Source organism: Staurois parvus, unplaced genomic scaffold, assembly GCF_062004578.1.
Source record: "Staurois parvus isolate SC_StPar_1 unplaced genomic scaffold, SC_StPar_1.0 ptg000166l, whole genome shotgun sequence".
Classification (NCBI taxonomy): Eukaryota; Metazoa; Chordata; class Amphibia; order Anura; family Ranidae; genus Staurois; species Staurois parvus.
In genome coordinates this window covers 5,015,678-5,028,181 of record NW_028317962.1, presented here as the reverse complement: position 1 = coordinate 5,028,181, position 12,504 = coordinate 5,015,678, and the positions used below count along the sequence as shown (strand labels likewise).

General features: G+C 40.9%; 1 protein-coding gene across 1 annotated transcript in view; it reads right to left on the bottom strand.

The window, feature by feature from the left end:
• Positions 1-12,504, bottom strand: part of COP1 (COP1 E3 ubiquitin ligase) — a 266,316-nt gene that overhangs the window by 80,780 nt on the left and 173,032 nt on the right. The window contains exon 15 of the mRNA XM_089676332.1: positions 4,137-4,253. Coding sequence (XP_089532458.1) covers positions 4,137-4,253 — 117 coding nt within the window. The remainder of the gene's footprint in view (positions 1-4,136; positions 4,254-12,504) is intronic.

The following is a 12,504-nucleotide window of genomic DNA, read 5'->3' as shown; positions in this document are numbered from 1 at the left end:
AGCGGGGGTGGGGCGCTGTGGAACAGGTACCCGAATTTGACAGGTACACACTCCCACTTCTTCTGCGATCACCTAGGCGATCGGAAACGGAAGTTGTCCTCCTACCCTCCCTCCCCAAAGTCTTGTGGGACACGTGACAGGTCCCAGAAGACGACGAGGCCATTCAGGAAGTGCAGCACTACTCGCACATGTGCAGTGGGCACCCGGCTGTGAAGCCGCAAGTTGTCACAGCCGGGTGCCCACACTGAAGATGTCAGACTCCTGGAATACAGGATGGCAGGTGAAACAGTTGCGGCGGGGGCAACGCAGGATCGTGGGACAGGTAAGTGGCTGTTTTTTTAAAAGTCAGCAGCTACAGTTTTTGTAGCTGCCGACTTATTTTTTTTACAGAGTAAGTGCAACTCCGCTTTAAGGTTTCTATCTACACAAGCATTGTTTACAGATACACAATGAACACAGGATGCACTTTTGACACAGGAATCCCAGAGCACTACAAGTTTTCAAAAGAGCACAGAGTGTTTTCTTCCAGAGGCTTAGTCTGATTGCTTTCACAGGAAGGGGAATGTAGAGAAACGAGTCACTACTGTGATTTTATGACCTGTGTATGTAGATTTCACTCCAAAACCACTGAGAACTGTAGTAAACTTTTTTTTTTGTTTAAGAGGAAGCAAGAACAAACAGCAAAAGGTATGTCAGCAGCTGCTGGCCACAACAGGAAAACAGGAATTTGTGTTACCTTAAAATCCCTGAGTTCACCGATGGACACAGCTGTTTTATTCTTAACCATAGGGTTATATTGCCACCTACAGAAGTAGGAGACTAGGCAGAAAAAGAACACAGCCCCATCAATGGGCAGCCCTAGCTGGTATAAACCCCGTCTCTGCTATAGGAAATCCCATTAGTCACAAAAACATGTTAGCAGCAAAGTCTCCAAAAGAGGGGTGGGTGCTGCGTCCATCAATAAAAAGGATTTTACGGTGAGTAAAAAAAATCCCATTTTCTCTTATGTTCATTTATGGACACAGCTCTTCTATTCTTGACCATTGGGATGCCTCAAAGAGGGGTAGGTAAACATCAAAATCGGAGCAACCAGGCAACATGCCAACTACCCAGACAAAACCCTCCCAAGGGAGAAGGGTGGGTGGGCAAGGGCCTCTAAACAGCAGCTGGCTTGCTTATAGCAGAGAGGGGGTTTATACCAGCAAGGACTGCATACCTAGTGCTCTACTCCTGTAGGTGGCAATATAACCTGATGATCAAGAATAGAAAGAGCTGTTTCCATCAATGAATGTAAGAGAAATACAAAATATTAATGTGCAATAGTTCAGATTATAACATTTAAACATTTTATAGATTAGTGCTGAGCACAATAAAGAAATACCAGTGATACAAAAACACTATACCTTCCTTTAAAGGCTTGGCATTCATGGTTACAGTGGAAAGACTCAAAGTTAAAACAAAACTCTCAATTACAGTCCTAAGGGTCATGTTCTACAAGTCTGTTTCTGTAAGGGCTCAGGAACAGGCGGTGTGGCTGGGGAGCACATGGAAATGATGGTGTTGAGCACAGTGTGTCCTGCCCTTACTTAGTAACCTTCTCTCCTGACAGGCCCTGCTGATGGCTGGAGGTTATAGATGACATTCAGCCAGCTCTGGATAATGGGGCATACACTGAATGCTGGGGGAGGGGACACACGCGCCCTTTCTGTTTTAATTGTATTGTCAAAAGCTTTTGACATAACAGGCGATAAAAATGTCAATGAAAGAGAGCAAGGTTCACTGCAGAGAAGAGAAAAGGGGGAGAAAACCTACAACTAAAAAGAAAGCTGCTTCAATATAGATAATAACGGCCGATACATTCCAGGTTGCCAAACTGATGTTAATCTCATCCTTTTCACTGAGTGAAGCAGTCAATTTCTACAGTGACTTGCGCTCGTTAGTGCTACACATTTTATATTACCACGCAAACTGCTTTCACCCTATCGTCAGGGTTGTCACCAATCCTCATAGTCCCTGCCAGAATCTATACACAACGGAGGCCAGCCTAGTATAGAATTTACCACACAGTGTAGGGAGGCACCATTAGGCTAGCTGGCACACAGACCAGTCAATGTCTATTCATCTTGTTAATTTCAGTGGAATGAGTTACATGCTTTAATACATTTATTTTGGGCTACAAACACCTGCTTCAGATTGCAAGCAGTGACTATAGCACACCTGACATAGCGGGTGGACTGAGAAGGTTTTGGCTGAAAAAGCAATGCCTTAAAGTGTTACTAAACCCAGGACCCTGCAAAAAGTAAATATAAACTGCTAAATACCTTTTCTCAGCAGTTAGAGCAGTCTCGTGACTTCTATCAGTGTCCAGCAGAGCACTGGTTAAAGCTTATAGGAGGAGTTTTCATTCTCCTCTCATTGCCCTATGAGGTTGCATAACCCCTCCCAAGATAAAGAAAAAAAACTCTAGCAATACACACCAAACTGAGCATGTGCAGGGTGTCTCTGAGGCTGTGTTCTATCAGGAGATGAAATGGGGAAAGTGGAAGAAGGGGAGGATCACAGAATCAAATATCCTTTTTACACAATGCAGAGGATTAACCCCTTAAGTTCCACAGTAAGTATAAGCAGCATGCTTTACAGCCTATAACGACTGATTTTACTGTTGTGGGTTTAGTAACATTATAAAAGAATTTCTTTTGAAAAATATTCTGAAGCTGAGAGAATCCTTAAATGTATAATTTCAGGTTTACTTTGACTTTAAATAGGTTCAAATCAAACTCTTTCCATTACGAACTGTGGCTGCTGTGTGCGTAGTACTATACTGTAGGTGTATCAGCTACCCGCAGCATGCAGTTCCTCGAACATCTAGTCATTTGGCTCTGAGGAAAAGGCTAGTCCTCGAAACGTGGCAGCGTTTTGGATGTCCAGAGTTCTCACTACAGACAGACATGCAGTGTGAATTGGACAGAGCGGTTTATTTATGACGTACCTTTTATTTATTGATCATTTGTGAGTACAATACTTATTATTTACATTCATTAAACATTTTTAAGATAATGCACTAGGCTGATGCGCCCCCTGTTTGTTTTTCTCTATTCAGTTCCTCTAACTGGCTGAGGTGGGAGTTGTTACATCATTGGCCTATCTCTCTACCTCGGCCAATCACAGAAAACAGTGTATTCACTGCTAAAATGCAAGGCTTCTTCTGAAAGGAAGAGAAGCATTAAGGCTGACACTAGTTCTGGAGGCAGACAGGAAGTCACTTGTACACAAGTATACATACACACAGCGTATATATGCAGTTGTGTCACCTAGGTTCCTCACATACCTATTACCAGTGGTAAACCAATGCGCCATGGGTGCGTGTTCATGTATGGTACCCTAGTGCACTACAAAACACTATCATGCGCTGTGAAACCTTACAAAAGGACTAAATTAAGACATTTGTTCTTCCAGACATTTTTCTTTTTTTAGATAATCTGGCAAGTTGCCTTTAAAAGGGCAAGTTAGAGCAAGCATGCCCACTTCAAGATCAAGAAAAGACAACAAAGATTCAAACATTGGCCACATTCTGACAGAAAAAAAAAGGTTTTACTAAGGCAGACTATCATGGGTCCGTTTTTTTTTTTAGTTCAGCCGGCGGGCTGAAAGAATAAAAAACTAACCTGATTCCCCCATCCGCACATTTGAGGTGGATGAGGGAAATCTTACCGCTGTGCTATTGTAGTTTGACAGTGTTAAGACTTCCATGCCATCAGAAGATATCAATCAGCGCTGTAGTCCATTGCCTGCGGTGCTAATCCACAGGCTTTTTTCCAACAGGGTGGTTGAACAGAATTCGACTCGCAGATAGACTTCTGTTTAACAGCAGTAACCACAAATGGATTAAAATTCATTTGGTTCCTGCTGATCTGGCTGAATGTCGATCCATGTATGACCAGCTTGACTCATACTTACTGACCGACTACATCTCCCTAGCTGAAATTCACTGCACAGAACCCTCTTTGGCTCAGATTTACTGGCCATGGCTTGCGTGCTTAGTTCAGTACATGAACATTAACTTTTTCGTGTCTGACAATTATGAACACAACATAAAATGAGTTAGGAAAAGCATAAGTCATAAGGTTAGGACTTACCTGCACAGCCAAACGCCAGGTGATAGCGAGAAGAGGGACTAAACTTGACACAGCATACATTGGCTTTGGCTTCAATACTAGCAACAGAATTATCCAAGTTGGTAGACCACAGCTTTACTGCATTAGGAGAGAAAACAAAAAAAATATAAAAAATGATATGTAAAGATTTCAGCTTCTAAATTGTTCAAAATAAATTGTCAAAGAGGGATAGGAAAGCCAGAGGAAAGAGTAAAGATTTGTTTTAATTTAAGGAAATCCAGCACATTACAAATGACAAAGTACACAAAAGAGCTAACAATCATCACAAATGTACAGGAATGCTACCATAGCTCTTTGAAACTTTAGATCCATGTTTCTCAACCTTTTTTCAGTCAAGGCACCCTTTAAAATTATTCCCAATCACGAGACATCCCAATGTTAAAAGTAAAACATGAAACTAGGTTTACATAATGCAGCAACATCCACATATGTAGAACACACCGAACGTTAGAGTTGATTTATTTTTCCAAAGCAAACACACCTTTGCACACTGGTACTAGGTAGTATTCCAACGATTCTCTTATCCCTCAGTTTCTCTCCTTCACTCAGCTAATGTGACCCAATGCTTATGGAGAGGGGCAGGAAGGCATCAAACAAGGATGCTCTGCAGGCACCCGACATCCTCATCAAATGATGATGTAATTAGTTGCTAGGGTGCCAGCGGCTAGAACGCAGTAATGGTGCACAATGACAACCTGTGGCTCTGCAAAACTAAAAGGCAGGCTTGATCCACTTGCTGGCTTGAATATAATTTGTGGGCAATTTTTAGGCATTTTGCCAAGGCAGCCCTGAAGAAACCTGAAAACACCTCAGGGTGCTTGGACATCCTGGATGAAAAAGGCTGCTTTAAGATGCACCAGTTCTAAAAATATGATTTCTAATTACTAGTTTCATATGCATTGTATCAATCTGCAAAAAAAGCACCAAAACTGACATTTATCTCATATATTTGCACTAAAGCCCAGTTAACAATAGCAAAAAGTGCTCTAGTCGTGAAGAGGGAAAAACCTTTCGGTGATCAAGTGGTAAAATCCCCACTGTGTGAAAAAATACATTTAAATAAAATAAAAGCACCCATTTCCCCTGTGGTCACACACAAATGCACTTGATGTGGATGAGGGAATCCCTTCCACTGTGCTTTCCACTGTGTTTTTGTATTCTGACAGTGGGGAGACAGCTGTTAGAATACACTGATCAGCACTGCCAGCTATAGCCAGCAATACTGATCGAGATAAATTTTTCCAACAGGCTGGTTGTACACAAGTTGATTAATAAATGCTCATATGGATCACAATTCTGCCGTTACTTGCTGAACTGGACAAATTTCAATCCATGTATGGCCAGCATAATACATCCCTCTCACTTCATATGCCATTGTAACAAGATAACCAATGTTATTCACTTTACCTGTCAGTGGTCATAAAGTTATGGTTGATCAGTGTATATGCTGCTACAGAAATAAAGCTGTAATGAGATATAAAACCAAACACACATTGTGCACTGTCATGTTTCACATGACTGTCATATTGACTGTCATATGCCTTTAAATGTTTTCAGTGTTTTGTCTCCGCTCCTCCCTTTCCTTTAGCTTAGCTAATGTTGCATAGATAGCCCTCCCCCCTTCCCAGAGATGCATTGCAACAGCCTCATGGCAAGAAGCGGAAACAGTATGTTCTTTCGACCTATCAAATGTTTATTGTTGTAAGATTCTCTCAGTTTATGGAATAAACTTCACAAGATCTGCAAGATATCATTCTGATTGAGTCACTGCCTGTGGACCACAACTGAGGTTGAAGTTATCACTATCTCATCACAACTGTAGGTTACAGAGATCACACTATCAATGCTTAGATTGGCCCCACAGAACATGCACTCCTAAATTACCACCTGCAGCCTCTGATATAGACCCCCCTCTGATATAGACCCCATCTGCTACTGCAAGATGAGGTTTTCGTAAAGTGGTATTACACCCAAAACCAAGAACATAATATATTGCAGCTTTTTTCCCTGTTTTCACCTGGTGATCTGGCCAGTAGCACACCCTCTGTATTAATGTGAACCCACTCTGAATAAAGGAGCACAGGAACACCTTTGGACAGCAGCATTGGGATGAGGGAAGTGTTAGATGTACTAGCAGATTTAGAAACACAAATTACAGTCAAACTCCAGCTTACAGTTTAAAGGTTTTACATAAATAAAAGCTGATCATTGTAAGCACCCCTGTAAGTGGTAGATGGATGGTCTCATCCATCTAACTGCTGCATCTACATAGCAGTTACAGACCTTGTTCTTTCAAAATACAACAGACTTGCTGGCTGGATGACCAAAAGAAAAAGAAAAAAGCCACCCTTAAAAAGAAATCTAATGCAGCTACCACATATATGAACTGGTAAACTGCAATATAGTAAATGTTTGCTTCTGGGTTTAATGCTGCATTAAACTAACAATGTTACTAATTACAAGCACAGTGTTTCATTGCTGGTGTTAAGAGAACAAGAATGAGATGTGCACATAATTTTAAATCATGTTTTTCGACAAGTCTTCAAGGTTCACCAATAGGAAATGTTTTCCAGTCTTCTAAGCACAGCCTTGGCACCTGGTCACTTTTCAAAAGAAGTACGCTACCCGTTTATCTGTTCTGTGAGGAAATCATGAGGACATGACCTGTTGGGGGTATCTGAGGTAGAAACACCGTACAAGTTCTTCACATGTGATCTGTGTACCAAACCGAAAATATCCATTGAATTTTGCATTCATCTCTCTCCAGTGATTATGCCTACCGTATTTCTATTATCCAAGAATATAGGGGCATCGGCAATTAATCGTACAGACTTTTTGGGATATCCTGAGACACACATAAGGTGGTATGTAAACAGTGTTACAAAAGGGTATACAATTTATAAAAGCTGAGAAACCCTACTCTAGAGAGCAAAACAGTGGAACAGTTTACAAAGCCCTGGAGCTGGGCTTAGTAACCGTGAGTGACAGCATGAAAACCTAAATCCTACAGGAACACTTAGAAGCAAATTAGATAAACATTTTCAGCTCTGAGGAATAGGGTCTGTCCCCTAAAACAAGCCAGCCAGTATGGTCATCCGTTTGGTCTGATGAGGATAGAGGTTGAACTGCTGGTTTCTGTATTTGAGAGACAACACTAATCCATTTTGGTTTGCGAGTACAATTTGTAGCTTTCACCTTTTAATAAAATGTTGTTAATGCACTAGGCATTTGCACACTTTTGTTTTTTCCGTTTGTACAATGCAGGATTCCCCAATCTGAAGAGGCCACGGCGCCTTAACAATTCAACCCGAGTAGCACAGTGGTCATTAAATTTGCATAACCCCAAGGTCAGCTTCTCTACCATTTCTTAGCGCTGAGGTGTCATGTTTTTTTTTTCTGCCTGTTGCTAAATAACTATTGCAGTTTAACGGATAAATAGTCATAACATTTGCTGATCATTTATTTGAGAATCCACATAACACAGTGTTCCCTAACGAAATCTGTGTCAAGGAAATCCACTTCCTCGCTATACCACAGTATATAAGCTCTGTCTGTCTGTAATCTCCGATTACAAGCCATGAGTAAACACACAGTGTCTGGAATTATGATAATTTAATTCATATACCGATAGAATACGGAGATCCATAACGAACCACAGATGTCAAACTACTTTCACCAGTCAATACTGTTTAATGTCAGGAATGTGATTAACATTCAGGCGGCATCCACACACCTTTACCTCTCAGAAGTAATAGACACAAGAGCCAAGCTCCGATACTGAGGTAATAGATAACACTAGACAGTAAGGTAATAGAAACGTTACGGAGGGATAACTCACATCTCACCAGATTTACTTAACTAAACAATGAGCAAGTCAGCCGGTTGGCATGGCACAGCTACCCGAAGAAATATGCAGTAAGTAATAAGACAATCAGTTTTTACATTATAGCAGAGCAATCATATGAACCTGAAAGATGATTAATACTACAGCCAGATTGCAATTTATAGGTGCTGTCACAAAGGTCATACACACACATTATATATATATATATATATATATATATATATATATACACATATACATACATACATATACACACACATATATACACACACATATATACACACACATATATACACATATACATATATATACACACACACACACAGGCTTGAAAAAGTATTCATACATTTTCCACATTTTGTCATGTTACAACCAGAAACGTAAACGTATTTTATTGGGATTTGATGTGATAAACCAACACAAAATGGCGCATAATTGTGAAGTGGAAGGAAAATGAGAAATGGTTTTCAACATTACAAATAAATATGTGAAAAATATGGCATGCATTTGTATTCATCCCCCCTGAGTCAATACTTTGTAGAACCACCTTTCACTGCAATTAAAGCTGCAAGTCTTTTTGGGGATGTCTCTACCAGCTTTGCACATCTATAGTGAAATTTTTGCCCATTCTTCTTTGCAGAATAGCTCAAGCTCTGGCAGATTGGATGGAGAGCTTCTTAACAGCAATTTTCAAGTCTGGCCACAGATTCTCAATTGAATTTAGGTCTGGACTTCAGGCCATTCTAACACATGAATATGCTTTGACCTAAACCACTCCATTGTAGCTCTGGCTATATGTTTAGGGTCGTTGTCCTGATGGAAGGTGAACCTCCGCCTCAGTCTCAAGTCTATTTCAGACTCTAAGAGGTTTTCTTCTAAGATTGCCCTGTATTTGGCTCCATCCGTCTTCCCATCAACTCTGACCAGCTTCAATGTTCCTGCTGAAGAAAAGCATCTCCATAACATGATGCTGCCACCACATTTCATGGTGGGGATGGTATGTTCAGAGTGATGTGCAGCGTTCGTTTTCTGCCACACAGTGTTTTGCTTTTAGACCAAAAAGTTCAATTTTGGTCTCATCTGACCAGAGCACCTTCTTCCACATGTTTCCTGTGTCCCCCACATTGGCTTCTTGCAAATGGGATGACTTATGGCGTTCTTTAAACAATGGCTTTCTTCTTGCCACTCTTCCATATAGGCCAGATTTGTGGAGTGCTCGACTAATAGTTGTCCTGGTGACAGATTCTCCCTCCTGAGCTGTGGACCTCTGCAGCTCTTCCAGAGTTATCATGGGCCTCCTGGGTGTTTCTGATTAATGCTTTTCTTGCCCCCGGCCTGTCAGTTTAGGTGGACGGCCATGTCTTGGTAGGTTTGCAGTTGTGCCACACTCATTCCATTTTCGGATGATGGATTGAACAGTGCTCCGTGAGATATTCAAAGCTTGGGATATTTTGTTTTTATAACCCAACACTGCTTTAAACTTCTCCACAACTTTATCCCTGACCTGTCTGGTGTGTTCCTTGGCCTTCATGATGCTATTTGTTCACTAATGTTCTCTAACAAACCTCTGAGGGCTTCACAGAACAGCTGTATTTATACTGAGATTAAATTACACACAGGTGGATTCCATTTACTAATTAGGTGACTTCTGAAGGCAGTTGGTTCCACTAGATTTTAGTTAGTGGTATCAGAGTGAATATAAATGCATGCCACACTTTTTAGATAATTATAAAAAAAATTTGAAAACCATTTATCATTTTCCTTCCACTTCACAATTATGTGCCACTTTGTGTTGGTCTATCACATTAAATCCCAATTAAATACATTTACGTTTTCAGTTGTAACATGACAAAATGTTGAAAAGATCAAGGGGTATGGATACTTTTTCAAGGCACTGTACATACATATACAGTTCTCAGCATGAGCACACCCCTTTTGAAAAATACGGTTTTTTTTTTTAAGATATTAAAACTCCGTTTTGGACGCAGCTACTATGATATGGAAACCCATTCCCTTCACAAGGTTTCCCTTTTTTCTGTTTAGTCACTTGTCCCTGGACAAAAGTCAAAAAATTCATCCCCCTAATGGGAACACCAAGAGAAATCTTTTTTTTTTTTTTTTTTTAAATCCATTAAAAAAAAAAGTAGTTTGCATTGCAGATCTGAATGTGAAGCATTGCGCACCCTTGTGCATGAAGGCCCTAAAGGGTCTGTATCAATGGGCTTTTGTTTGAGTTAGAACGGTTCCTTTTCTGATATATACCGATCAGTTATAACATTATGACCACTGACAGGTAAAGTGAACAACATGGATTATCTTGTTGCAAAGGCATTTGAAAGTGGGTGGGATATGTTAGGCAGCAAGTGAACATTTTATTCCTGAAGTTGAAAGCAGAAAAAAATGGGCAAGCATAAGGATCCGAGTAACTTTGGCAAGGGTAAAATTGTGAGGGCTAGATGAATGGGTCAGAGCAACTCCAAAACTGCAACTCTTGTGGGGTGCTCCCAAGTCTGCGTTGGTCAGGAAGCAAAAAGTTGTCCCAGAAAGAAAAACTGATGAAAGCGACATGGGCAGCTAAGGCTAATTGATGCACATGGGGAGCGCAACCTAGTCAGTGTTGTCCAATCCAATAGAAGCGCTGCTGTAGCTCAAAACGCTGAAAAGTTAAAGGATAAGTTCACTTTTTAGGAAAAAAAAAAATGGCCATTTTTTTGCAGGTAAAAAAAAAAATGTGCATTTAACTGCCATACAGGACACCTGCAAAATTGTCAGTGTATCTGTGTGCTTGAACCTCATACAGGCAAGCAGATACACTGTGACAGGTAGAATCAAACTACCACAGCGCTCAACGCAAAGGCTGTCGGGGACTTGTAGTTCGTTCAATAACAGAACTCTGTGAATGAATGACACGGTCATGTAAGCACGCTGTTTTCAAAAAGTGACAGCTAGTACAGGGAACTTTTCACCGCACTGCTGACACAGGGAGAGAGGACAGCGGGCAGCGGCTGCAGCAGCAGGAATATGTTACATGTTCCACCCTAAAAATGGGTGGAACATGTAACTTATCTGTTAAAGTTGGTTCCACTAGAAAGGTGTCATAATACCAAGCGCACCAAGTTTGTTGTGTATGGGGCTGCGTAGCCACAGACTGGTCAGGGTGACAACGCTGATTCTGTGTTCACAGCCAAAAATTTCTACAACTGGCACGTAAGCATCAGAAACTGGACCACTGACCAACAGAAGAAGGGGGGCCTGGCCTGATGAACTAGGTGTTCTTTTACATAATGGGGATGGCTGGGTGTGCGGTGCTTACTGTACTTGGAGAAGAGACAGCACCAGAATGTAGTATGTGAAGAAGGCAAGCTTGGGAAGGCTGAAAGGATCTGCTACTGAAGGTTTAGTGCCAGATATCACAGCATACTTTCAGAGGTCATGCATTGACAGGTCGGGGCTGTATGGGGGGGCAAAATGGGGACCTACTCATTATTAGGCAGGTGGTGATAATGTTATGGCTGATCGGTTTAAGTCTACGTGAATGCAAAAGCAGCTTAAAGCAGGTTAGGTGGTGGTCAACTGCAAGTAAAATGCATCTGCCAATCAATTCTGAAGTGACACCGGCCCAAATATTGTGTGCATTTCATGTATTAGTGACAAATACACAGGTAAACAACCTTTCACAGTACCTTAATTCACTTGCAACACTAATGACGGATTTTGCAATATTGCACAATGGGCGCACACAGTCTTCCTGTGCTACAGCACAAGGATAAGTTCACCTTTGGAACTTGCATCTCGTATTTAGGGTGGAACATGTAACATGTTCCAGCACCTGTCCCCTCCCCCCTCTGGCAGCGTGCGATGGATACCCTGCACCCACTGTCAGAATTAAAAAACCGCACAGAGTTCTGTGAATTAATGAACTGCAAGTACCGTTTGTCGCAGCGGTCGACACCTTGTAGTTCACCTTCGCTCCTATCTCGTAATTGATTCTTCTTTCCATTAAGTAACTGCCTGCCTGTATGGGAGGTATGAACACAGCTGACAGTCTGCAGGATCTTGGCATTGCACCCATGATTTGCTGATCGTGGGCGCAATGCTTTACAGGCTGCAGTGTAAAATAAAATAAATTCACATTTTTTTTACCTGCCAAAAGATGTGCATTTAAAATTTTTTTTTTTTTATAAAAAAAGGTGAACTTAGCCTTTAAAATAATTATCAATACTATTCAAGTGAGGCAGGTACACATATGTACAACTCTATAATTGCTATGCTGCTTTCCAAGCTTGTACCAGAACAAATGTACAGTGTGTGTGTCATGTTCATTACATTAAAATAAAACTGATATTTCAAACACAACAAAAAAGTCATTACAGCTTACTTGTCGGCAATAAAAAAAAATTGGTTAAGACTGCAAAGCACTTTGTATTTGATTAAATCTTGTACAATCAAATGGACTCCTCGTTTTATAATATTTATGCACTGTGT